At 41.9% G+C, this 27454-nt stretch overlaps 1 protein-coding gene across 15 annotated transcripts in view; it reads left to right on the top strand.

Moving 5' to 3' along the window:
* Positions 1-494: 494 nt before the first annotated feature.
* Positions 495-27454, top strand: part of LOC146492107 (muscleblind-like protein 2a) — a 51486-nt gene continuing 24526 nt past the window's right edge. For 4 of the 15 annotated variants that reach the window (XM_085150523.1, XM_085150528.1, XM_085150514.1 and 1 more), the window contains exons 1-2: positions 3498-4169; positions 10645-11558. In XM_085150523.1, coding sequence (XP_085006649.1) covers positions 11385-11558 — 174 coding nt within the window. In that variant the 5' untranslated portion in view covers positions 3498-4169; positions 10645-11384. The other 11 variants (XM_085150524.1, XM_085150526.1, XM_085150529.1 and 8 more) reach the window with 8 other exon arrangements.

Here is a 27454-nt window from a genome sequence, read left to right as displayed (position 1 = left end):
ATGATATTTAACTGAGAAATTATTGGTTATTGGAGTCAAAAAGTGTTAGAACTTATCTGGATTAACCAGAGCATCTTGAAGGATAAAGTGTAATATGCTTTATCAAATGCCTTCAATGTTTTTATCCTGTCGATTGGAGGCTACTTTGACAGACAGACAGGCACTGGTTCATAAATCAGTGGCCACATTTTTTACCCGAGGGAGATTCACTGTTGTTTCCTAGGTAACAGCCACCCCCACCCCTTCCCTTGCTCACTCTGGACTGTACCATATTTACTGTTAGGGTGACGGGGCTATCTTCTCTATCGAATAGAAGTAGAATTCAATGGTAAAACGGACTACATGTAACATTTCACTCTAACCGAAAAGTGTTTTTCTTTCAGTAGCATCTACAGTGGCTCAAACATTTGATAATAAATGCTCTATTAACGTTTACACCATAGTAGTAACCCCCCTGAGGGAAGCACACTCAACATTTCCTCGAACTGTCAAAATCGCTTGTTGCTTCCTGCCCTAGCCTTAAAAGTAGTTAGCGAGCTAGCGTGTAGCGACTGATAGCTTACTTTCACTGACATCTGTTTCGAAAGCGAAAAAGTTTGTTGCGGAACGCAAATAGAGGCAAGTGTTAGTCGAAGAACGTTTCTGCCGTCCTGTGCCGAACCGTGAGTCCCATACCAACCGAAACCGCGCTCTCGGGAAACCGTTGGTAGCGGCTGAAGTGCAGCTGGATGTGACAGGTTCGTCATCAGGTAAGCATCAGGTAGTTAGCTTAGCAGGTAGTGTTAGCACACCTCGACTCTGATGCTACTTCACACGGTGTGGCGTTATGGTAAATTAGTGACTTCTTGGAACAGCAGAGGTGGCTAATGTTACTCCACCATCATAAAAGTAATTCACGGAAGGCTGTTTTGTAGGGCTAGCCGCCAATCTGTGACCAAATAGCTAATAAAAACAGCTGGAAGCTCGTAAGTAAAATATAATATAACATAACTCGAATCCACAGATGCTGCACCTTCGTGCTCCCTGTGTATCCGAAAAGTGTTCAGTCCAGTGCTTTATGTTGCATTATAAAGTGGGAAATGACCTAACGAAGCCTACTGGGAATAGATTTAATAACAACTCATTTATTATTAATTCTGCAGGTGAGTTTGTTGAGCTATTATTAACGGTGCGTTTTTTTCAGTATTCAATTAACTTTGCATTTTGAGATAAATTAGCTGCTACTTGGATTAATGGATTGTTCGATTTAAAGGAAAAGTAAAGGACCTCTGATGAGGCATGAGTGGAGACAAACTTTTAGCCATTGCAGCTTTTTCAAATTAGAGCCTTTACACATTTAAGGTTAATACCTTCTGATCAGGCTAGCTGTTAGGTTATTTACAATGATTAATCCCTGTGAACATGCAAAGCAGCAGCACAGAAGAGCATTAGACCAGTGTCTTTATTTTCATATGGAAACCAGACCTTGGTTTGCCATTTGGATGGAATATGTCGTGGTTATTAAAGCTCAAGTAAGACATGACATTCAACAGCACAGTGTAATTGGTGGAAAATGAGCTTTGTATAATAAGGAATGTAACATTTGCTCAATAATGTTGAAAAGGATAAAACAAATGTTAGATTAGTTTCCAGAAAGTATAAGTTCAGTGAGAATGAAATATACTTGAATGGCTTTGTTGGTGTGTATTTTATTTTTTAAAAAGCCCTGGTTGAGCCTTGCATCCATTAAGCTCTTCTATATTTTAATGCAGACTCTGCATTTGACAGACTTATCAGAATGGGCTTCAAATGGAAGGAAGCACAACTCTTTCCTGCTTGATATTTGATTACAGCTAATAATAGAAAAGGACAGCTGCCTTTTCATTGATCTGTCTTCACTGCCCTATTTCTGAGCCCTTTTTTTCTCTCTCTTTCTGTCGCATGTAACTAACAGAAAAAACACAGACAGTGTTCTGTGCTGAGGGAGAGTATTTCAAACACAGTCTTAACCCATTACTGTTTTCATTTTCTGCTATTAGCCATTGTTTCAGATTATTCCCCTATTATATTTGAATATGAAGCTGCTTTGGGCCGCAGAATCCTAAATCTGGTTGTGTGTGAGTGAGCCAAGCTGTTTGGGGTCAAACAGGACAGGGATAATAAGAGGGGAGGGGATACCATGCGGGAAGGAAGTAGCTCGGCTTGTTTGGCTGCCAGGCTTTTGTTTGTTTTCCTGTCGGACAAATCTATTTAGGAGGTAGGCTATCTGAGGTCTGCCAGTGGAAATTAGCAGTGAGCATGGCTTGTTATGCAGTTATTGACAGTTATTCAGTGAGGGTTATTGAGAAGTTGGCTGCAGGTAAATTAGAGATTGATAAGCTTCATTCATCCGTGAAAGTTGCTTTTTGCTTTTTACATTCAATATTCAGGTCATGGCTAATGTTCACCGTCTAGGATCATTAAAATGATTGCTTGGTATTGTGTACACGGTAGTAGTGAGACTACTTTCACTGATGGTGTAAGGTGCCACTTTTTCTTTCAACAAAGGATGACATAGCCCCGCCTCCCAGCCCGTGCCTCATGCAGCGGCAGAGCACTTGTCTGTGTCATTTACCTACAGGTGCCCTGATCCCTAAGATGACGTCAGCGTTCGGCATCATTTGCTGAAGTAGACACTTTTTCATGCCGAATGGGATTAATCACCCCGAGCCTCTATCTTCTCACAACATTTTGACAAATGTTTCGCTTGTGGAGCATCAACTGTCAAAGCCTAATCACACAGCTGATAGGTTTGTTTCTTGTGGAACTGTAAAGCATTTTTATCCTCATTGATGTCAACGAAACACCCAGGCTGCCGCGTCATCCACAACCTTTGTATGTGAGGGAGAGAGAGAGGGAGAGAGAGAGGGAGAGACGGATGGACGGCAAGCGAAAGAGAGAGAGAGAGACAGACAGTACAGCTGTTCTATTGAATCTGGATCGAAAAGTCATGAAGCTGGATCTCTGACTCATCAGTTCTGTGACGCTCCAGTTTCACAGCTCATATGATGCCAGCCAGCATGTCATCAGCTGGGTGGAAGGGACCTTCCAATACCAGCCGCCGTCATGTTATTTTTCCCCTTTCCCTTTTCTCGAAGCTAATTCTGATGCAATAACAATAACAGAAATGTTCACTACTGTGTAATTTTCCAGTCCAGCGAACTCAGGAATTGGATTGAAATAGAGCTTGAAAGATAGCTTATAGAAATGTAGAAAAACATGCAGGTAGGGATAAAGAGAGAAGGTGGGGCGGGGGATAGAATTAGGTGATTAAGAGCAGAGGAGAGAGTTGTCTGACTGTCTGGTTGATGTGAGTTCAGAGGACAGATGCTGATGGGAGGTAGAGGAGAGAGGGGGAGAGGGAAGAAATGTAGTGATCGTGTTACCTGGGGTGATGATGGCGATGGACGTGATATTCAGCATGGATCTGCAGTTACACTTTAATTACTCCTGTTTTGTATTTCAAATACATCAAACATGTATATTTATCTATATTCTATTAAATGCAGTTCAGTTAATGATGATTTGATTTTGAATATTATCACCAGAATAGACAAGAAATAAATATTGTGATAGTTGGTTAAGCAGGGTGTGAAATTGGGGAAATACCTTTTCAGATCAGCATTCAGGGGTTGTTATACTGTAAAGCAGTTTTCACCCCATCACTTAGTCTGTGCTCTTCCAATGGAGAGACACAGATTTGCAGTAGCTGCTGTTTCATTGGCTGAACATGGTAAGGGGCAGGTCTTTGCCACAGGCTGGTGGGCAGGAAGGGGCTGGCTTTAGGGGTGTTGGAGGGGTTGGCTGGAAGTGTTTCAGCCAGATAGTTGGAGTAGACACTCTTTGCTTCCTGCCTGCCTGCTTGCCCGCCTGCCTGCCTGCCTGCCTCGCTCGCTTGCTCGGCAGCTTGGGAAAGAGAGAGAGAGAGAGATACTGATAGAAAAATCCCTGTCTAGGCATGGACCTCCGGCAGAAGCATTCAAGAGCTCGCGAGGAATGACAGCAGAACACATGGTCATTAACTCCTGTCGCTGAGGCTGAGGGGAGAGCTGCGCTGTAGCTCCGCGTCACAGAAGCACCGGGAGTGTCCTGCGTTTGGGACAGCAGACAGACAGACAGACACAGAGCTACGGGACCCCCGGTGAAAGGAGGTGGGAAAGAGCCGACAGATTGGCTGGCTTTTTTCCTTTTTCTTTTCAGGAGTTTTGCTGCAGTGCGCTGCATACCAGTCTGGGTGGGGAGGGACCAGAGGGAATGTTTTATCTGTGTGAGAGAAAAGAGTGTAATGCTTAAAAACAAGGAAAAGGGAAGAAAATGCAGACAGAGTGGGATAAATGCGTAGGAGCACTGGGAGCTTGCAGCCACGCAGCAACTGTCCTCATTGCAGTTTCCAGCCCCGTTAATGGACTCTCTCTTTTTCAGCTCCTGCGGGAGAGGCATTATCACAGCGGTTGACTTGCCCCTTCCTCAGTACAAATGTCAAGAGCTCCTTTTTTGCCACATGGGCTGTATATTTTTCACTGCCTCGAGAAAAACTTTCCTGTTGTGTGGCATCTGTCCTGTCGCTGTTCACTTTGTGTAAGTTTTTCCTCGTGACTCTTGCGCAAATTTCCCAAGGCAAAGGTTGTTTGTTAAGAGCACGGACCGGTGTTGTGACACAAATAGCTGATGGCTCAAATGAGCTGGAAGTTCGCAGTTCTAATAAGGCACAGATCATAATTAACCTCTGAGTGAGATGGGGCACGGTTGACGTGTCTTCAGCTTACCGCTGTCTGTCTACATTTAGCCTTGCAATAGACACTCGGCCGGTGGCAGCCAAGCAGTGGACATTACTGCCTGCATGGAAAAGGCTAGAGTGGTGTCATGCGTCTGGCTGTAGATCAAGGGGAAGTGGGTGTTTTCTAAAATGGAACATCAGTCCAGCCCTTCCTGATGAGAAAATAATGGGGTCTTAATCTCAGACATGTCCTTACTGCAAGACTTTGTCAGCTAGAAATCCCCGTTCTCTGACACTAATGTAAATTCTACCTCGAGCTAATATTAAAAGGATTTAGTGCTTGGTAGATTTTACAGACATCCTCTGCATAACAGAGCTTTTTCAACTGATCTGTGATACAAGGGCAAGTTTGCTGAATCATTGAGCTCTTATGTTTTCAAGTGCTCAAGTAAGATTTTAACTTGGCTCCATTTGCAGTAGGTGCACTTTGTGTTGGTTTCACTAAATGGAGTGGGACTGGACGTCCTGTTAATCATCATATTTATCTCAACAGCAGTGTTCATCTCCAGCTGCCAGCTGCACTATAATTAGTTGACTTGCCTGAGTCCTTGTAGCTAACTAGGTAGAGGACAGGTTCACTTCAACACGAAAACAAATCCATTTACTGAGTGCAGGGGTCAAGATCGATCAAATCTACTGAAACTTTATCCTGTCTGTTTTCAATTAAGTGGTTATAAAAACATAGAAAATACATCCAGTTATGAAAGGGATCACGGATAACAAGTAGCCTGTCCCATACCACGAGCAGGGCTATTCAGGTCATTCTGGTTTAGCTAAGGCTATTATGATATGGGACACACCTATCTGCTGACTCTGTGAAATGCTTCTTGTGTTGCCTCCGAACAGTAGCTTAGTCCGGGTATAGCCTCTGCTGAGCCCATCCTTATTGCTAATGGTATTTGATGATATTGAACTGAAGGATCCATAGCTTATGCCAAAGACAATTTCATAAGCATCAGAGCCTCCAGGGTATTAAATACGAATTAGGCTACAGGGTCTAGCCCTGCTCTTGATCCCCACTGGAAGATGCAAAGGAAGATTTTGCAAAAAGGAACGTTACGGTGATGTCATACTTGATGTCTCGGTTTGGTTTTTTAGGAATAGAGAACATTTTGATAAAGCCTTAACTAAAAGCCTCACTCGTTTTCCATTACTCACTGGAAACTGAACATTTTCCTATTTCCCCTCTACAATGAGGCCCTCTCTACACAACCTTGAAAAACATTGACCACTTGTTCCTCTTGGCCATGCAAATGGTCATACAATTGCAGTTTTCCAGCACAAAATGGTAATAAATGGAAATTCAGCTACTCAGGCTCCCTGCTCATACGCTCATCTGTCACAGCCATTTGTATTTCGACTTTATTTTGGTAGCAACACCTTGCTGATGCCATGGAAAACGTTTCCACAAAGCTTGTGACCAGTAGAAACCAGGTAGCTTATCATTTCCCCTAAACAAATACATGCGGTTAAAGATAAATTGCCCAGCACAGCCGGTGTGCACAGATACCAGAATAATGGGTTACATACGTGATAATCAGAGGTCAAGCCCATGACTTTCACTCGAGACACCCCAGTCCCTCTGACTCTCGTTCAATTAACTAGACTGACCAAGATAATGCTTCAGCCAGCTGGCCTTGGTAAGCATCAGTAATCCATAAAGTCTAGTACTGTGGTGCTTTTCTTTACATCTCTATCCTGCTTTATCAGGTCACCCTGTCTGACCACTGTTTGTACAGGACAAAGAGGAGACAAAGTCTTCTTTCAACATCGCAAAAAAATTACAGAACAAAACAATTCCTAAAATATACACTAATGTGCATGTGTATGAGTTTATTAGTTTGAGTGTCATTTAAAATGCTGCCTTTCTGGAACAGGACAGTGGACTTTAGCCACCAAGCATCAGCTATAAAAATAATGGCTAATCGATTTCATTACAGTAACATTGAAATAGAATATATTTCTGTGTTGTTGGAGCCACGTTATTATACTAGTCCTTCACAGAGAGGCTTCATTTCTGCAGAACAAAAGCCGCGGTGCAATTTTCTGCCCCAGAAAGGCCACAGATCTGCAGAAGCAATGCCTGGTTCAGCCATGAGGATCTGCAGAATGGCTCATTTCTAATTCAAATTTTACCTTGAAATGGTATTAAAAGGATTTAGTGTTTAGTAGTGATCCTATGCAGAAAAGCAGTAGTCAGAACATGCTGTGTGGCTCTTCCTACCTGCTGACCATCTGCCCTTCCGTCCTTTCATATCATTGGCATTGTCCTCAAAGCGTGACTACTGAGCTCAGTGTAAACTAAGTCATGCTGCATGTTGATGTAATGCATGAGCAGAAGCTAAGGCAGTTTTAAATACGTCAGAGTCACATTGTTAAGGATTGTCAAAGTAGCCTAAATTTACACTGTGTGCACCGCCTCTGACTTCAGCTACAGTTTTCAATAGTAGTTATTCCAAAGCAATTTATTTCTGCTGTGCTTGAGTTTCTCATGCTCTTAGGATCGGGTTTAATTATATGACACAGATAAGAGATTCACCCCCCATGGTAACAGTTTACTTCCTAGCAGGGGCTTTGGTATGTTTTAGGGATATAAGAGTGTTCTCAGTTGACACCGCTAAAGAGTGTCTAGCTAGCATTTATGGCTACATCACTTTACAGTTAGATATCCCATCTCTTAAAAGGTTGCATTAACGAAGCACATGTAGCGTCTGTTTAAAAATACTACTAGGGCTACTTTTATTGATTATTTCCTTTATTAAGTTATATATTATTCATTTTTATGTGTCTACTAAACATTTGGCATATAAATGAATGACTAAACCTCTGTAAGTGCAACTCAGCAATTTGCTGCCATCTTAGCAACCCCTCCAGATAAAAGGGCAGTTATTTTGCTGTTTCTGTCTAGAGCCTGACCAATATAGGATTTTTAAGAGCAATACTAATATTTGGTGATGTTAAAATCCAATCTAAATGGTTTATTTCTTGTGTTTTTTTCTTTCAGAAACAAGAAACATAAACTGTTTTTCCCTAACATTTGTTATGTGTAGGTAATTATGTGTGCTGCCATCAGGGATGTAGCAGACTGCCCTCTTGTGGACAAATTATGCAAAGCAATAATTTGAAACATGGTTGAAGGGTGTTTCTGCTATCTCTTCCTTACTTTTCAAATTTTAAGTTATTGTCCGTTATAAATGCAGATACCGTTATAACCGTTATAATACTGTTAAATAGCTGATATCAACAGATATATTGGCCCCACGGACTCTAATCCCCCCCCCCCCCCCCCCCCCACACACACACACACACAGAGGGAGGGAATATGTAATCAGTTCAGTGTCCACAGTGTTCAAGATATCATGTGTTAATTTTGTGTGATGGTATATACCAATAACAGCTTGAGCTGATTTAATTTAGTTTAAAAATCGGGTCAAGGTCAAGGTCACACTGTTGAGGGGGAGTTCTCTGAGTGCTCTTGTTACGAGCTTAATCTTGATGGAAAACCCGATTAAATTTCTATTTGTAGATGAGCCAAATACTCTTACCTAAATTTTTACCAATATAGCACGTCGATATATCTGCCACAACATAGTTAAAACTATCGTAAACAGTCTAATCTGTGCATATATCAATGCAACAACACAATATCTTTTGAGGTTTGGCTGTTCATTGGCTCTTTGGAAGCAGGGTGGAACCTGCATGTCTTTGTTATTACCAAATGCTTCTTAGTCAGGATGTTGAGCATCGTGTCACCATATATTATTAAGATATTTACTTTACTTTTTCTATTCTGTTTTTTGTTTTGTTTTTTTTGACAGCAGTAATACTACATAAACATACAGTTCTATACAATATCAGAACAGATTTTTCTTTGTTTTTCTTCATGTTCTGTTTTTCCTTCGTTTTAGTCTTATTACCACCCACATAAGTCTCCTTTTGATCTCTAGTCCTCACCATTCTTTTTGAATATCTTTCTTGGCAAACATTGTTTGAATGTTGCCTGTTGAGACACCTCAGAGTGTTCAGATGACCCTGACCAAGCATTATCCACTCTGTCAGGCTGTTTCTTTTCATCCAAACTTTGATTGCTGTAAACCCATGCTTTAAATAGAAGTGGTTGTGTTCCCCTACTATTTCAGCACAACTTGCTGCACCTTTCAAAGTAAGTCATTTCTCAGAGAAATGGCACTATCATCCCTTTACACTCTCTGACAAAGTAGGTTAGCTTGATCACACACTTCTTATGGCTCCTAAAAATAAGAAGGGATTAATTGTTAAAGGTCAAATCTGACATGATTCTTACCTGACTGTCTCTTTTGCAGTGATTGGCTCTTTCCCTGGGGTGATGATGTGAAATTAAATCCAACCTTGGAGAGTGAAGCCTGGGCGTCAGTACGATCAGGCGAGGAAGCTGCTGATCTCATTTCACATGATCAGCTCTGAAGTGGGACAATTAGATTAGCTAGACAAAGGTTGGTGGGTAATTTCAAGGGAAGCATAAAAAAATCTGCCCTGAAATAAACAACAAAAAATCAATTATCTTATAGAAAAATGGGCTTCTCCATTTGGACTTTTAGATTTAATTTTTATTTTGGATGTCAAACTGAAGAATTTAGTAGATTCCAGGAAGAAAGGATAAGTGCATCTTACTTCAGACCTCTGTCTTGTGGACAAGAGATTAAAAAAAATACTGTGCTGAATCTGCCAGTAGCATACACCTGTATGACAGCTGCTTCCCTGTCAGGGACACTTTTTAAGGATTTCTCGTTCAGTAAACCCTGCGAACACGGGTGTACAGTTCCCCACAAACCTTCATTAACAAGTGTAGCCTTTCATATGCCATGTGAGATTGGTCAAGATGTTTTCCAGTGGGGTAATCTGTTAACCAGAACTCTATATATTTTTACAGTCCTTCTCTTTCTTCTCCCTCAGTCTGTGTCCTCAGCCCCTTTCCCGCCTGCATTTAGCCAAAAAATATTTCCAGATGTGCCAACAAAAGAGCTCCTTGCGCAGTAGCTCCGTAATGGATTTCATATGCTCAAACTAAAGGTCACTTCCTCATATTGTTGCTCTACCAATTGTCCCTCCTCAGTCCCTAGACAACAGCCAAACACAGGGACCAGCGTCTTTGCAGGATGAGACAGGCAGCACAGATGCACAGGCAGCACAGATGCACAGACGCACGTCTCCCCCAATGAATGTAAATTGACAGGCTGCCGTCAATGAGCCAGTACCTAATTTGGATGGTGAGAGACCAGTGAATATTGCCGGACACTGGTCAGCGTCATAATCGTGTCTGGCACTGGCATATGCATCTGTCTCGGTCCCTCTCCGACTGCTGGACGACTGCCCGGAATAGTGCTGCTCTGCGCGGTTTTCTATTGGCTGAACTCGTCCCTCCGTGCATGGCTCTACAGGGCGGGTTGGACCCCGGGGCTTTTTTCTATCTCTGCTCTGACTCTGCGTTCTTGTCCACTGTCTCATAGCACAGAGGCTTTTGCCATTCCCCACTTTGTATGCAATATGTTGGAAAGCCACTGGGCTTGCAGTCACCCCGTACAAAGGCGGACAGCAGCGACTGTGGGACTCAAATGGCTTCTGAATAACCTTTTAACTGCCTTTTTTTCTGGTTTATCAGGCTTGTCCCCTTTGGAGCTAGCACTCCTCTGGGGCAGTACACACACAAATTCAGATTGACACGCATAAAACAAACACGGTTAACGCCTGCTGAAGCCTGTTAGATAAATTGTTTCCCGTCATAATTAGCGAGCCATTTTCTCACTGTGAAAATAGCCTCACTCTGTTTGTCTCTTGTCTCTACTTTTCTCTCTTTCACTTCTCCCTTTTAGATCACTGACAGAAAGTGCCTTGTGAGACAGCATCCCTACTTGAAGATCGCTGAGCGTTTTTGAAGAACTCCAGATTTTTTTTTTTTGCCCTCTGCGATCGTGACGCCACACGGCTCGGCTGTGAGGATCGCTGACCCTTGATTTGTCCTCACCTGTGATCTGTGTGAAGGAAAAGTAAAGAGCTGCTGGAGCTGCTGCATAGCTGGCCAACGTGCCAAAGCTCAGAGAGAGGGTAACAATAAAAAGCCACAAACATTGTATTATCCTGAACTGTGCCATTGTACCTCAAAATAACCCTGATATCCACCCCTTGCAAAGATATCATCACTCACGCAGAGGACATTTTGGGGACACGGGTACATCGACTAAAGCTTTTCTCTGAGCATGCCCCCTCTGCCTTTCCAGACGTTCGCACCTGAGACTTACTGATTGATAAACAACTAGCTGTTTGACTGAGAAACTCCACAATAGCGCAATAGTGTAGTCCCATGTTCAGGTCACAGAGACTTTGCCAGTCCATTACCTCCACGTTCCTGTCTGCAAGGACAAGCCTGATCCACTGACCTGAAGCAGATCGTTTATAGCTACACGTTCTGCCGCTTCTTAGTTCTTTTGTTTTTTGGGGATATTTTTGTTTTTGTTTCTTTTTTTTTAACTGGAGTGCTCCTCTTCAGAGGATAACCTCCACATTAAACCTAGTGGCTCTGCTGCAACCCGGCTCTACAGCCAGCGCTGTTGACATGGCTCTAAACATTGCCTCCATACGGGACACAAAATGGCTGACCCTGGAAGTGTGCCGGCAGTTTCAACGCGGGACTTGTTCACGCAGCGATGAAGAATGCAAATTTGCCCACCCACCCAAAAGCTGCCAGGTGGAGAATGGGAGAGTGATCGCCTGCTTTGACTCGTTAAAGGTAAGAACCGCAGTTTTCTGTTCATGACGTCTAGAATTTGAGCTGCTTGATTTGTTGTCTCTCAATCCCAGGCGTACAGAAGTGATTACTGTTAGTTTATATCTGCAGTGTGATATAAAACACATTTGTGTACTTGGATTACATCTCTGCAGAAGCAGTATAATACCTGACACAAAATGTTACAGCTTTGTCAACGGTCAGCGTGTTGTAGGATGTGCGCTCAGCACGTCATGTCATGTCCCCACGCTGTGCTGCTGTTAGCCGACCAGTCTGACCTGTGAAGTGAAAAGGCCACAGAGGTTTTGTCATGTGTGTGCAATTCGTTTTCTTTTTTTTTCATGGGAAGTTCTTCTAATATTACTGTGCCTTGTCCATCATGAGTACTTGTGGGTGAGCATCTGATCGCCTTGAGTCACTCCAGGGCTTCTATTCCTGGATGCATGTCAGCTGTCACATGCAACCAACAAACACCAGTCAGTGCTTGTTTTGTCATATTGGTTCACTCAGATCCAAGAAGAGGCATTACTTACATCAAAATGCGGATAATCTGCTTTTGTCAGCCTGAATACATGGATTGAATATGTGCGGCATTACATTGTACCACGTTTTGTTCAGGGAAAATCCACTAGAAGCTTCAAAGCCACGTTGAAGTGTTTATCCCTTTAATAAGGCTTGTAGTTTATTTGTTTGCTCCCTCCCCCTTATCAAAAGTTAAATTGTTTTAATTTGTACGTTTGAAACAGATTTTACTGCACAGTTTCATAGTAGTAAAACATCACTTAAATTAGCTCAACACCAGACACTTTAAAGCCAACCCAGTCGTAACAAGGTCGATTCACACATGCCCCCCTCATGCTGCAAATAAGATCCGAGAGCACCCTTATTATTTTCAGGCTGTGCAGGGAAAAAAAGAACTGAAAAACAGATGTGACAATGATAAATAGCCAAAGAAACTAGAGCAGAACACTAGAACTGTAAGGAGTTTGTCTTTGTTTTAGGTATAAACTGTAGCTGCATTTCACATTTAGAACAGCGCAATGTGTGGTGAGTGCCTTTCACATTTTCTAAGGCTTTATATGAGGCCCATGCCAAAAGCGGTTCTACTAGATTGGTACGTTTCTCTGAATGTTAAAAATGTGAAATAATGGTAGAGGACATTTTTGAATCTTGATCGCAACCTTCATGAAACACATTGCAAAATGTGTAAAAAGTCAGTTTCATTCCAAAGTTGCTCATGGTCTTTATTTATTTGACACTGTAAAGAAACAAGCTGCTTTCATGTTGCTACAAGCTCCTTCCTTGGCTAAGTTATTGCTAACAGTCAGCCACTGAGTGACATTCTTTCCCAGCTGCCAGATCTTCTGAGCTCTTATGCCGTGATTGTTTAATGAGCAAACAGCTGACTCTAATCAGAACTGATTTGTTGTTGCACCAAGTAAGGTTAAGCCTGATATGGAATCCCTGCAATTGCTATGATTTCCTTAATAACTCCAAGTTGGCATTCTTGGCTGAAGGGGAACTAAAATGACCTGAGTAGTCAACCTCATACTATGTTTAGTTTAGACTGTGCTCTGTGACATTTTTTTGTGTAAACACTGTCTTTGAGGCAGTCATCTGGCAATTCATTCTTCAGCTGTGGCTTAAGCTGTAGAATAAAAGAAAAGTCTATGTGTACAATGTACACTCAGGATTTCTGGATGTCAAAGCCTCAAGTTATGCTGTAAACCCTGTTCTCAGTTATCATTATTGACATACTTTAAAAATGCCTTTATGTTATCACTTCTGTCATAACACACAGTCTTGATGGTAGTTTCTACCCAGAACATTTTCAGGTATGGACTACAAGCATCCTCGATTGATTCCCATTTGTTTCCTTAAGGGATTTCTGACCACGGCGACCTGACTTCCTCTTCTTTCTTTCTTTCTTTTTTTTGTGGTCTGACCAAAGGCCATCTACAAGTAAGCCTTTTTTTCCTTAACAGCAAAACCTCCTGACAGTTACTGAGACAGTTTCTGAAGCTGCCTAAATATATGGGGAGATATCCATTACTTTTACATCAGTAGTGAATGGGTCCTAAGGATTGCGTGCATAAAATCATGTAAACAAAAACTTGAAAAGTTTGGTAAATTTGCCCCAGATAAGGTGAAATTTTTCTTTTTTCTGCATGGTATACTTTATTACGCAAGCATACAACTTCATTGTGGCATCATTACTGGCTCAGCTCTACCTCGTGCCATGCAAATTTGTGTGTTGTATACAAAACACAAATTTTTAAAAAAAAATTAAAATCTAAGGGTCATGACACAGGATAAGAGTTTTTTGCTGGTATCTCTCCCCTACATGGGCTTTTTTCCCTTCCATAATTGTCTTGCATTATACTGCAGTATTCTAGCAAAACAGTAGCATTTCTTACATTCACCGCCCGGACTTGTCTGGCAGCCTGTTAATCTACGATCTTCTGCTGTCATTGAAGACTGCCTCCTTAACCCAGCTTAACTCCTAATGCAACCAAAAAGGTAAATGTATAGACAAAGACACAAAATTTCACCCCTTCTAACCCTAATTTCCCCATCCAGCCCACTGACAGAAGGAGAATACAGTATTCTCTGTACTTTTTAACTCCAACTCACCCCCCACTCTCGCAAAGACTTTCCTCGTGACAAGAGAATGAATGCTTTATTATGCATTAGGAAGTGTGTTTCAGTCCATTGCAGGCTGATTTTCACCCCCATTATGCCCGTATCATCTTCCTGGGTCTTCTCATCCGATAGGGTTATCATGCCAGGGTTGGGTGCTGCCAGGCATGACTTGGCCAACGATCAGAACGGTCTTTCTCATAAACACGTAAATGGTAGTGCTTGAGAAAGGAGCAGAGAAGGAGGTGTAGCACTGCTGCTGCGCTTGTCAAGCAGCAGTAGGCAAACATTCCAAAGAATGGTCGTTGTTTTGAGTTTCTAAAAACACTTCTGTGACCACAGCGGCTCTGCACCATCATAGTTTTATCTTAAACTTGTCAGCTCTCTGCCAAAATAAAAGCATTTGCTTTTTATTTTATTTTGGATGAACGCTTATGCCCTAATTTTCTTACTGATATTTTACTTTGGACTGCACAGCATTTTTAAAAAAAAATCTAATGACTTGGGGCATGGTGATATGTAAATTGCAGGTATCTCTGACTTGACTTTTTTTTTTTCATAATGCAGCTTCTAAAAAGTGCAATTCAATTAAAACATGATGCAGCAGGACTGCTTAAAGAAGGTGGAAAGTTATACCTCGCAGAATTGGCGGACAAAAAAAAAAAGGGCGTTGTAGTTCTGCTGGATATAAATTGCATTTGAAAGCATAATTCACTTATTGCTGTTGTGTGGGGATCCGTCTTTACCCAAGAGACCCGAAGAACAGCGTGGCTTTTTAGATTTCCAATAATAAGAAACTCCAGCAAGCAGTGAAGCCACCAGATCATGGGTTTTACGGCAAATGCACGTCTACGTTAGAGGGGGATTTTCGTAGTGTGGTCAAACAGTCGCTCGTGCATGTTTCTTTTATCTGAAATATCTGGTTTTGCATTTTCTGTTAGAGAGTTTTGCATGGGTTAAATAATGGTGAGGGATCACTCCTTTCTCGTTTACTTCCTGCTTTCTCAATCATAACGCTTGCAGCACCCTCACACGGTGCTGCTCTCAGCATTTCTATGGTGGAATTTCTAGGGGATTATTTTTGTCCCCTGCTTTACTCTGTGGGTTTTAGAAACAGTCCTTCTATGCTACATTTATCATCTCTCAAAATAGGAGAAGCTTCTTCATCCCTGTCCAGCTAAAGCCGAACTAACATTTAGTCGGTGTGCATGAGAGGGGTTATAAAGTATCATTCGTTTCAATTGAGACCTGACAGGAACGTTTGGGAGTGGTGACCTCGCAGTGGGAACTTTTCAGATATGTCAACTGTTTTTTCAACCACATATCAGATTTCCAACATCGCTATGGAGCCCATTATAGCCCAGCTCTGCTCCCATAACTGTCCAAATAGTTTTAGTATGTTTGTTCTCTTGCTTTGCAATAGTCACAATTTCGTTGTACATGTAGAATGAGAATAAAAGGCTATTCTATATGTTAGAATAGCCTTTTATATATATGTGGCGTTAACAATCTTGTCTATGTTTTATCTTCTGAATTAGGAAAATGACATTCAAATGAAACAAGTTCAGACAGGTTTGGTGGCTGCCAGACAGAACATGACATTTAAATGTCATATATGAATACAAATTGTTGTATGTCAGCAGCAAATTACCTCCATACAGCTAGCTTATTTTAAATTAAATAAATACGGAGATATAGTTCTATCAGTAAGTCAAAACAAGAACGTTAAGTCTGTGCTGTCATCTGAACCTTGATTTGTCTTAATCGGTTTACATAATTTCTTCCGTTGCAACTTTGACATCATTTGAGCTAAACATGATAGAAAACCGAGAGCGGCAGCTCTGTGTCTCCAGTAGTTTTAGAGATGTGTTGTGGTTGAAGCCATTTCCTTTAAGCTCTTTGATAATTGTTGCACCGTGACCATGGAAACCATCATTGTGGTGGTGGTGGTGGTGGTAGAGATGAGTGGAAGAGAGGGCTTGGGTAGTAAATGAGTGAGAATTCCTACCTTAATGGAGTAAATGCAATCATGCCGGTCATGTGATGATGTCACATTGACTGTGCAACCATTAAACATCAGCCTTTCGTCAGTGGTTAGGTTTGACTATATTTGACATGCCTGGATGGGTTTTTTTTCATTCTAAGTTAAAGCATAAGACACATATGTATAATAATCAGCTATGTTTCCAATGCTGCAGAAAATTAACAGCCATTTTAGAGTTTCACTGGTGCCTTTGCAGACCTTGAAGCCTTTACAAAACAGATTGAATGCCTGACAGCACGGTCTGTTTAGATTTCCTCCCCCACACTTTTTTGCATCAGTAGCATTTTACCAGGTGACCACCACGCCTGAATGAGCTTCCGTAGTCTGAGAGTTGGGGCTGGGGCTGGGGGTGGGGGGGTAGCCTGCTGCATCTGAGCGCGATCATGTTTCGTCAAGTTGCAGTCGTCAAAAAGAAAGCAGTGAAGCAGGACAAACAATAGGAGCTACTACTTTCAGGTGTGCAGTGTTTTCTCATTTGTATCACAAGCTCGCCACAGTCCCCATGGGGATGAAGCGCCCTGGTTTCCCTCACTTAGTAAGAACACCTTAATCCGGACTGTGCTTTAAAAGAGCATGCTCCACTGTAAGTGTGTTATCGGAGGGCGTGAGACGGCTGAAACCAGTAAATAAAGAAGCGAGGGAACATGGGAAGAACGGAAGGTGTTCATATTTGAACGGTTAAGAGAATAAAAATACAAGAGTAAAACTGTGAAGGTGGGACTATAAGGTTGTTTCCTGTCTGTAAACGACAGATCTCACCAGGTAGGGAAGTAGAGCAAAAACTTAAGCCACTTATCAAAAACTCTTATTAGGATTCAAGAGAAGTGTGCCTACTACCTTGATTTAATTTCTTACTCCAGATAAACCTTTCAAGACAGAAAGCAGACATTGAAACATAAACACTAATGCAGCCCAAAGACCTCTTTTTAAGTTTAATGGATCTGTAACTTAACCATAGCTTCCCCCCTCTGAGCTCAGTACATTTGAATTTTTGTGGGAAGCTTCAGTGAACATGAACTTTCTGCCCGTGGCCTCAGTTTGCTTCTCCTCTCTTGTTTTAAAAGATGGGCTCGGCTACATTCCTCAGTGTAATCCTCCCGAACTGGATCACACCCTGGGCAGAGCAAACATGTGGAGGGGAATGTACGCCGCGCAGCAGGAGTTGGTGTCCCCCCAGGGTCATTCACCCAGACACAATGAGGCACTGACTTGAGCCTAATGTGGGCCTGCAGTGGATGCGGCATGCTTTTGATGAGCCCCTAGGAGACCCCACACTGCTACCGTTCCTTAAACAGGCCTCCTCGTAGGCAGACAAATGCATGCACACACAGTGTCTTGCCAGTGCAAACCATGCCAAATTTCATTTGATCCATGTGATTTCACCCCCTCCACAGCCCCAGTCTATCTGAAAACATCTACAAAGGTATAAAGATAAGAGTCAGTCTGATCAGATCTCTGTTTCCTACTCAGGTCTAGTTAGTCAGTCTGGTCACTCTGTGTACTGGAAATGTTTAAAAGAAGAACCAGAAAAACATTTGTTTATGCATGTGAAAGCATATTACCCACCATTAAACCCCAGTGATAGATCACTATTATAGTGGGATTTGTAAGGAGTCCTTGAGCAGTGTAGAAAATTGTGTTTTACATCTGGTCACATTTATAGGTCATATGTGAGACTGTGTGTTATAATTTGGTTGATAGTTTACATCCTGTAGAAGTTCAAATGTTGTCTTCGTTATATTGTTATATTACATGGGGATCTATTGATGTTCAACAGTCAGTATTAGTTGTTATCGGCGTTGTTACCTGATATCGGCATAACAACATGACATGTACTGACATCTCTACTTGTTGTGTTACAAAAGGTTTGTGCTGACTAAGATAGTCTGATCAAGACGCTTTTATAATTAGTATTATGAAGGAGCATGGCATAGCAATAAAAACATCTGGAGCAGCCAAAATGCTTCCATGTCTTTTAAATTTCCTGTTATTCTGACATGTTTCATGTTTTTTTAGCTGAAATAAAATTTCAGGTTAAAATTTCACACTACTGCTGTTGATCAGCAAAGTCAACACATACGAGTACACGCCGATATTTTAACTGGGCCACCGCTTTGACCCACATTTGTGTTGGTCAGTGTGCTTCAACGTTGTTGTTTGTGTGAGTCTGCCATTTGTAGCTGAAAAACTCCACAATATCAGCTCCACATTTCTCGTTTGCTGCTCTGAGAAATCAGAGCTCAATTGCTGGGATACCGTTGGTGCTGTTGGTTCCAAATCTTGTGCTCTAGCAACAGGATTTTTTGGTGAAAATGTTTCCTTTCCATGTGGGCAGCCAACCTAAAAATAAAACAAGGAGCCAAATGAAAACCATCGGACAATATTTCATGCAATTTTGTGTGGAAATTATGGGTTTTCAGACGTCAGACAGATGAGACTAAGCAGTATTTACTTTTGTTAAAGTAAATGTCAGGAAAAACTGTGTTATTTTATCAAAAATACACCAAGGCGGTTCTGCTTTACATCGCTCCAATCAGTGCTATAATGAGGCCTGATAAACATGTCCAGTATTCAGCACTCTCTGCTTCCCATTCTGCTAATGTGCAGCCTTTGTTATATCACCTAATGGGGTTGTAGTTTTGATCTTGAACTCTATTATGTCTTCTCTTTTAAAAAAAAGCAAAAAAAGATGTATGGCATTACTGTTGTTTAATGTCACATTGAATAGTAGGTGTTCTTCATCCAATGAGCTGCCTGCAACATGATGGAAAGACTGAGCACTGAAAATCTGCCCATCTGCTGTACCAGTGTCTCACCTGGTCTCAGTCCACCCACTACCTCTGAGTCATCCTCTTTTTCCATCTCTCTCAGCTGCCCACAGTGCTGATAAAGTACTCCATTTTCTGCATTATTTTTTTTTCTGCCTGTGGAAAAAAAATGGTAACTTAAATCAGTGCTGCAGAGTCAATGCCATCCTCACATTTGATGATTTCAAAGCCAGCTGGACTCAAACTCCCTTACTGCTGCAGTAGTTGTTGCTGTTGTGAGCAACTCTGCAGTAAAGCAGAAGGCAGATCTATGCCAGAGTGAGGCAGGAGGCATGCTGTGCGGTTGACCTTTAGTATCAGCCCCATTAATTATTGATACGTAGTTTCATCATCACTGAGAGACAGACTCAGGTTTTCTGAGGGTAGGACATATTTACCTGCTTTATTCACTGAAACCTAACCTTAGATTAAAAATGCACTGTATATCATGCTTGAAAAAAAAATCATTATCTTCAGCCTTCTGTGTTTTTTTCCTCCCTTTGGAAGGGCAAGTGATGCATAGTGGTAGCCGCAGTATGATCACTGTATTGCCAGTGTACTGAAGCATATGGCGTTGGCTGTAGCCCATTTTAAACACTGAAATTAATCGTTTCACTGGGAATGTGTTGACTGCTTCCTCGGGGTTCTTTAATTCTCTGGTGATAAGGAAATGGACAAGCTTACAGAGGCACAGAGTTCAAGATGCTTCCACCCAACTGCCCTCAGTTTGTAGGCAGACGCACCTTGGGAGCTGCAAACAGTTAGACAGACAGGCCCAGCTGTCTCCTAGGGGCCAGTCTTTATAATGAGACAAAGATCTCCTTAATTGGCTCCATCTAATGAGGCAACATAAAGGCAATCTTTAGGGGACCTCTTCTTTTTTTTTTTTTTGGTTTAAATGACTGTTGGGCTGTGTCAGAGGCAGTTGTAAACCAGTCCTACCATGACATCCCAATCCCTTGTGGAGACTTGTCATTGCTGCGAACTTCAAAAGCCTACATGTCGGTATGTCACTGTAAAAAAGTCTTTTTGCTAATAAAGTAAGCACCAAAAGCTACACTGACAGTGATTGACACTGGGCTTGCATATGAAAAAGAGAAGTGACAATGGAGTGTGCCCTGTGTGAACTCCATTTAAGAAGTGTTCTGACTCATCTCCTATTCAGGCTCATTGAGTGGCAGTGACGGACTGCGCAGTAAAAGTGGAATCTGCCATAATTACTTGTCGAAGCCTTCCAATGCGCGCTGCTGCGCTGCAGATGCTGATGAGCTAAATGGAGACCCCCCATTTTGAGAAATGGCACTTAAAAAGTTGGTGCTCTGTACTGGCACACATAATAAAGAGACAGTCACTTGTCTTATTTTGAGTTAGCATATGGACTGAATTAGGCTGATGAGATCATGCGGGGTTGTGCCTTTGTCTGAAATGGCCGATCGCCCAAACCAGTATGCTGTTGCAGTCAGTGGCACAAGGTTGAGCAGACTATTAATTCAAGGCCAGTCTAGTTTTTTTCTCGAGCATCAAGCTTAATAGGCCAGGCTAAAGCAGCTCTATGATGGAGTAATTTGATAGAGCCTGTCTAGATGAAAGTCTTGGCGTCAGTGTAAATGGCTCCTGTATTAGTGAATGAAAGGCTTAAACTGAGCCTGTTACGCTCCACGTTTTTAATTGCTGGGCTCTACTACAGTAGCTTTGCATGGTTCACGGTTCATAATCGTCCTTATATATCTTTTACCAGCTTCTTAGTTCAGTCACTGTCTAAACAACCTCCCTTTAAGCCAGCTATCTTCTGATTGGCTGCCCCTCACACACAGATCCTGTCTGAAGCCTGAGCTTTTGGCTCACAGGTGTTACCTTTACATATGCAAAGTCATTTTCTGAATCTCCATCATTGTAAAATATGGCAGAATAATAGGAAAAGCACAGTAAACCCCCTTTATAGCTTTGTAATTAGAAGGAAAGCTAAGAAAACATAGTCATACTCAGGTTATTCAGATCCAGTACTGGTTCTCAAATGATGCTTTGTCGACGCTTCTTTTCTTGCCTTGGCTACGAACTCCCACAGCAACAATAAACTGATGTTTGTTAATAAAGGATGAGCCGTGTTTACTAGGGGTGCAACGATACACAAAATTCACGGTTCGGTTCGGTTCGATACTTTGGTGTCACGGTTCGATATTTTTTTGATACACAAAAAAATGTTCATGCCTTTTTATTAATTTGTCATTTATTACATTTTCACAGCACATTCTGCACCACATCTCTGTGCGTTCATTTGTTTGAAGCCAGCTCACCTCCTGCAACCACTTTTCCGAGAATACGCGCTTCTTTTGTGGTTCGGACTCCTGACATTTCTTTGGAGGTGGAGGAACACCAAAGTAATTGCTTAAAGGAGCTTCTTCGACATCTTTAAGAGTTCTAAACAAATGTCTGTCCTCCTCCTGAAAATCTTATGTATGCAAACACGAGTTGCAACTTCTTATCTTGTGCGCGTTTTTTATTTTGACAGCAAATGCGCACCTGCGGACCACTTATGTGTAGACCTGGTTATTTAGCTCGTCATATTGCAGCCACAGAAATTCTTTTGTCCATGAAACCATAAAGCTGCACTTTCTTTTTGCCTTATAGTCTGATTTGTCATAACTTTTCCGTTTTGTGGTAAGCTTTTCTTTGGCTGTCACCCTTCTTCACCCTGACCTGTCTTATTTGGCTCAGCAGAACTAAAATATATATCCTGCTGCTTTTACACACGCACTCACATAATGCTCAGCGACTCTCTGCGCGATCAACCTCTCACGTGTTTAAGCTGCGGGAGATTTCACTTGTCATGTTTGCATAGTAAGCTAACGATTGATAAGACGATGTCAGACGAATTGGTGCGCAAATTATCATCACTCACCAATCAGTGCTGTCGCTCTCTATACACAGTTCGCGCGATTGCAAAGTGAAAGCAAAAAACAAGCTCAAATTCAAACGCGATTTCAATATGTCACATATTGACAGTGGCTCACCGATGCCAATGACATAATTACCCAGCTACATTTCCGAAAGAATGCAAAAGCATTGACATATATTTTTCCTTCCTACGATAGGCCGACGAGCAGAGCAGGGCAGCCCGACTGGAAAAATCGCTAGCCCCGGGACGTCGGGCTAGCGATTTTGCGAGCCCTGTATCTGATTGAGGAATCACTCATCTTTGGAAAAGAGAGTTTATTACAGAGAAATGTCTCTTTCCAAAATAAAAGCTATACTATACGCTTCTTCTGGGCTATATTCTCAGCAGCATATTAAACATATCAGGTCCCCATAAGGAGAATCATGTGCTAACGGCTGTCTAAATGACTCGGGTAAAGTTTGTATGCGTGCTTGTTGTTTTTGTCTGCTTCCACTTGTCTTTGCACTAGGATGCTATCGGGTAAATGTGCAGTCATATTCGTTGTGTTCCCACTAGTGCTGTCAGCCTTAATCTGAAATGAGGTTAACGCCACAACACGGCAAATCTCCGTTAACGAGCTACCGCGGATTGCCCCGTGTGTGGGGCTGGACAGCGTCAACACATTAACGAGCTAACTGCGCTAACACACTAGTTCCCACTCATGTAATTGAGCATTGCGTGGCACATCTGACATACTGTTTTACTTTAGTCCATGACGCGCTTACCTTCAGGGTCATACGTCACATGAAGACCAAAATAGTTCCAGACGCCAGATCTGAATGAGGGTGGGGGAGGTTCAATTTGCCATGTTGCAACGAGCTTACCTTCTGTCTGCTAGCTTGCCCTGTGCTCAGTGAATCTGTGTTCGACTACTCCGCCTAGGCTGCACTGTCGAGCGCAGATCCACTGAGCGCTCAACACAGACAGCACCGTCAGAAGGAAAGTTGATAAAATAAATTAAAAATGTTGTATTGTTCGATACATATGCGTACCGAACCGAAAGCACTGTATCGAACGGTTCAATATCGATACGAGTATTGTTGCACCCCTAGTGTTTACTTCCACCTGTGTCCTATTTATGTAGTTTTGGATATCATTCCTAACGGCACTCAAAGCACAAAGTACACACAGAGTGTTAAGTTTGACCTGTGGGAATGGTGCAATATCAGTACGCAGAATAGGAATGGCAACTTTTGTGTTTCCTTTGATGCACTAAAACATATTTGGCAGCATGCATCCTTCTGTTCTATTTAAAACCCAAGCTAGAGGTATTATTTGTATTTGTATCACTCTCTTGCCTCCTTTCCCCTACCACAGAGGGTGGCCCTACCATAAAGGTCAACTTTAGGTCATAGCAGCATTTCTGTTCCTGTGGGTGGGTGGTTGTGTGTTTTGGCCAACAAGGAGTTGTGGGGGGGAGGCTTGAAAAGTTCATGGACGAAAGTGAGATGGCCAATTTCACACCCAGCAGATGCCTGCTCCAGTGACCCACAGCGACAGGTGGGAGACACTAATTGGCAGAGCGCACCCTCGCAGAGTTGGCTCAAGCCACGGTGGGTGAGGGAATGAAGGTGGGGACAGCGGAGGGTGAGAGTGAAAGAGTAGTGGTGACAGTGGTGAGCATAAATTGGCACTGCAAATTGTCGAAACACGCGTGGTAGGAAGAGTGTCAGGTTTAACAGCCGCACGGCTCAGGTGCACACCGCCTGTGATTCATGCCCGTTTCCATCTTACCAAAAAAAGCACATTTTGCATTTGATAAATAAATTGTTGCCGCTCTCTAATGTGGTCCTGTTTGCATTTCCATAGTGCCACTGAATTCAGTTTGCTTTCACTTCCTTTTGGACCTGTTTTCTCCAAGGGAAGCTTTGACTTCCCTTGGAGAAAACAGGAAAAGGGCAAGGTGATGACATAAGTGAATAGCGTGATCAATGTGTTTGCCTCGTTCGGACGATTTTAAGATAAAACACACCCTGCCGCTCAAAGGCTGAGTCACTGTACCGTGGTTTATTGATCTTATTTCTTTGACCAAAGGGCAGCTATTACTTTAACCAGGTATGAGCACTTCTTCTACTCTGTCTTCCTCAGTGTTCTCAAACTTATGAGGACTGTTTGTATCATCTCCATATGGGATTAGAGCCTCCACAGCCCACAGGAGAGAGAAGAGGCCTCAGTGGCCTCATCACCAAGGCCAACAAACAACCTAGTGATGTTGTTCTTATTCACCTTTGGTTGTGTATAGAACAAAAACACAAAAACAACTTGCGTTTGAAGACACTTTCAAACCTTAAATTATCACTACATGTACATCTAGATTCCGCAGTAGTAAATATATAAAATCAGACTTTTGGAAAGCGTGACACAGATATCCAAGTTAGTTGCTGATATAGCTACGCACAATTTATTTCAACATGCTTGTGTGGGTACTTCTTTTGCACTGCAACAGAAATAGTGTACAAGATGTCATAGACTGGAAACTTTGCCCAGTGGAGTGGAAAACAATATGCTACTGAGCCATAAAAAGGACTAAAAACAATCATTTAGCTGGTTAAAAATCTTGGACTTTACTACATTAAATGAGTGCTCTAGTGCCCAGGATCTAATTTGGTGTTTTAGCAAGGTACTGTATTAGCTGAGGCACTTGCAAACAACTCTACAGCTTTCTGAATTCTGTCTGAAAAACAATTGACAAGGAGGTATTTTCATTTAAAACAAAGTCAGTGGTGCGTAGTGAGTACTTTTTGCCTGCGGTGCAGGCGAGACTTCTGGCAATAGATAATGCTTCCAGTATCGCTCTAATATGCGGGCCTTTTTGTTATCTTTTCTGCTGGTATCGCCACCCTTTACCATGTGTTCCTTTCATTAAGAGCATCAGTTTTATCATCGACCTAGCCAAAGAAAACTCTGGTTTTACTATTTGCCCTTCTGGTTCTTCTTCTGAAGAATTTTAAAAAAGCAATGGCTTCTACGTGAGCACATACACGCCCAATGTACATGAGCAATATTGTGTTGTGTTTTTTTACACATATAGATGGATCTAGAAAGTGTATTAAAATGCTTGCATGAACAGATACTGTTTCTATCTAACTCCCTTTTATAATATCATCTCTTGATTTATCATCGCGCAATGTTTAGGTTAGTCCGAAACACAGAGTGTGGTTTGTCTTGCTTACCATGTATTTATTAAACATAAATAACTTTCCGACATATGGAGAGTTTGATCAAAGATACAAGATTATACTCAATAACTGAATTATTAGTTTGATTGTAAAATTAATTCTTGAGTAAAAGAAACTGTCTGGTTTCTTTGTAGGTTGAATCATAAACCTGCACTTTGCAACTTTTTTTGTCAGCAACCAAAGCTTTAATCTCCAAACAGGAGAGTAAGCAGCCATCCAGCGTTTCTGCCCCTATCTGCTGAGTGTGTTAGAAAGAGGCTTTGATGAATAGATCTCCTCTCTCCCCTCCATCTCATTATCCTCCTTTATCTGTTTTATGGATTTACACAACTCCTCAACATGTTCTGACATGCGGTCGATAGTGTCAGCAGAGAAAGAAGATGTAGGCTAGCCTTTTTTTTCATGTTCCCACATTATTTTATTTATTTCATTAGCAGTTGTAGCTGATTTGTGCTATTTTTGCACCACTGTGGAGTAGTTTTTGCCTTTGATCGCTAGAGAATGATTGAAATTGTATCTGTCAACAAATGTAAAATTAGGAAATTTAAGCCTACCGGCTTTCTGCTATTTCCTCTTGGGGATGTGGCACAGTTCTTTTCAAACTAGGCCATGAACATCATATAACCTATTTCTATGATGTCTTTCACCGATATGGCTAGTTGAAGTTAGCTGTAGGACTGCCCTCATATCATTGCAGAGCTGACAGGATGAGCATAGGGAAATGACAGCTTGTTGAAAGCAGGTTAATGCCTCCGTCTTTTAGCTGTGACTCACTTATCAACAGACTGAGAGGTGGCAATGTCATAGCTGAGCCTTTCTTTAGGATAGTATATAGTTTTAGACGTGTATGGGAAAGTGAGACAGCTGCTTCACTTCAAACACGCTGTATGATTGTGCCCAAGTGTTTATGTCAGCTTCCTCGCCAATCTCCCTCTATGTGTTGCATTGATACTTGTTTACGTTTTTGTGCGTACAGAGTAAATGAGCTCTGCAGGGTGGGTTTCATGTCTCAGCAGGTCACAGATGATCAGATTAACTGAAGCAAGGCTTCAGCCTCCAGCTGGATTAGCAGCGGTAACCGGGGCTTTGCAGGTGCCTCGCAACGGTGCCACTGCAGCCGCACTTTGAACGTTGCCTCCTCAAAAGACGGTTACAATACTCACACTCGTATCCAACATAGCCATCAGCTGAATGCTGATAGGCTTCTTTTTTTTTTTGCTGCTCCACGACTGCACGAAAGCTCCTTTGTTATGATCCTCGATCCATACCCTAGATGGTTACACTATAGGCTGTTTTCACAACCTGCAACAAGTATATATATCACAGCTCCTGATAGAAAATTGTTTATACCCTGCAGACTATTTAGGCACAGTAGCGCAGAAAATTAATGAAGACCCTGTGTATTGATTAAGAATATTTTGTTTTTCATTTCTCTCTCATGAAGTCAGGCACATATTGACTACCGAAACATCTTTAGTGTAGCGTTTTTTTTGTAATTCTAAGTAGGAATTTAGACAAACAACTTCAACATTTTCTTGAACTGCCTGATCTGCGGTGTGAGTCAGACTGTCTATAACCCTTCTTCCATTGATTAGTGAATTTCTTTGAAGGCTGAGCATTTTGGCCGCTGTCATCTCATTGTTTGGAAACCAGACGTAATGATCATTGGGACACTGCATACTTGTGTGCTTGCAGCTTTTCAGTCACATGGTAAAGCAAATTGTGCCATATCTTCCTCGTTACCTGCTGGTCATTAGAAATAATGCATTTTAAAGGCACTTTCTTTTTATAGAGTTTTATGGATTTAACTAACTGAAGACTCCCAGGGCATTTCTGTGTCATGAGATCATGGGCATGTGATTTTTAGCTGATGCACAACGTGCTGCAACTGTTCAGAGATGTTACCACACAGACTTATAAGGACACAGTGTGAGGAAATTTCGATGTGTTCTTTGTTCTTGTTTTGTCCAAACAAGAAAAATGAACACATCCAGTTGCTGAAGACACTTGATCAGCAAGGACAGGCTTTATTACACTCCTCAGATGGAGGTGGGAGTGTTTAGATTTACGGCCTTTGGGAGAAAGATTCATGATATCCAGGCATCCCAGGACAAACAAGAAAGGAAGAAACAACACACTTTATATCACCTTAATCCCACTCTCCCACTCTCTGTCCTTCCCCTCCCTCTTCTTGGGTAATCTCAAGCGTGTCAGCAACACTACCACTTGTTCATCTGAGGGATTATTGCTCATGAAACAAAGGCACTTAATTACTGCTGAGGCAACAAATGTCT

Source organism: Neolamprologus multifasciatus, chromosome 23, assembly GCF_963576455.1.
Source record: "Neolamprologus multifasciatus chromosome 23, fNeoMul1.2, whole genome shotgun sequence".
NCBI classification, from domain to species: domain Eukaryota; kingdom Metazoa; phylum Chordata; class Actinopteri; order Cichliformes; family Cichlidae; genus Neolamprologus; species Neolamprologus multifasciatus.
The sequence above is the reverse complement of the archived record's forward strand: the minus strand, read 5'-3'. Positions and strand labels throughout refer to the sequence as shown.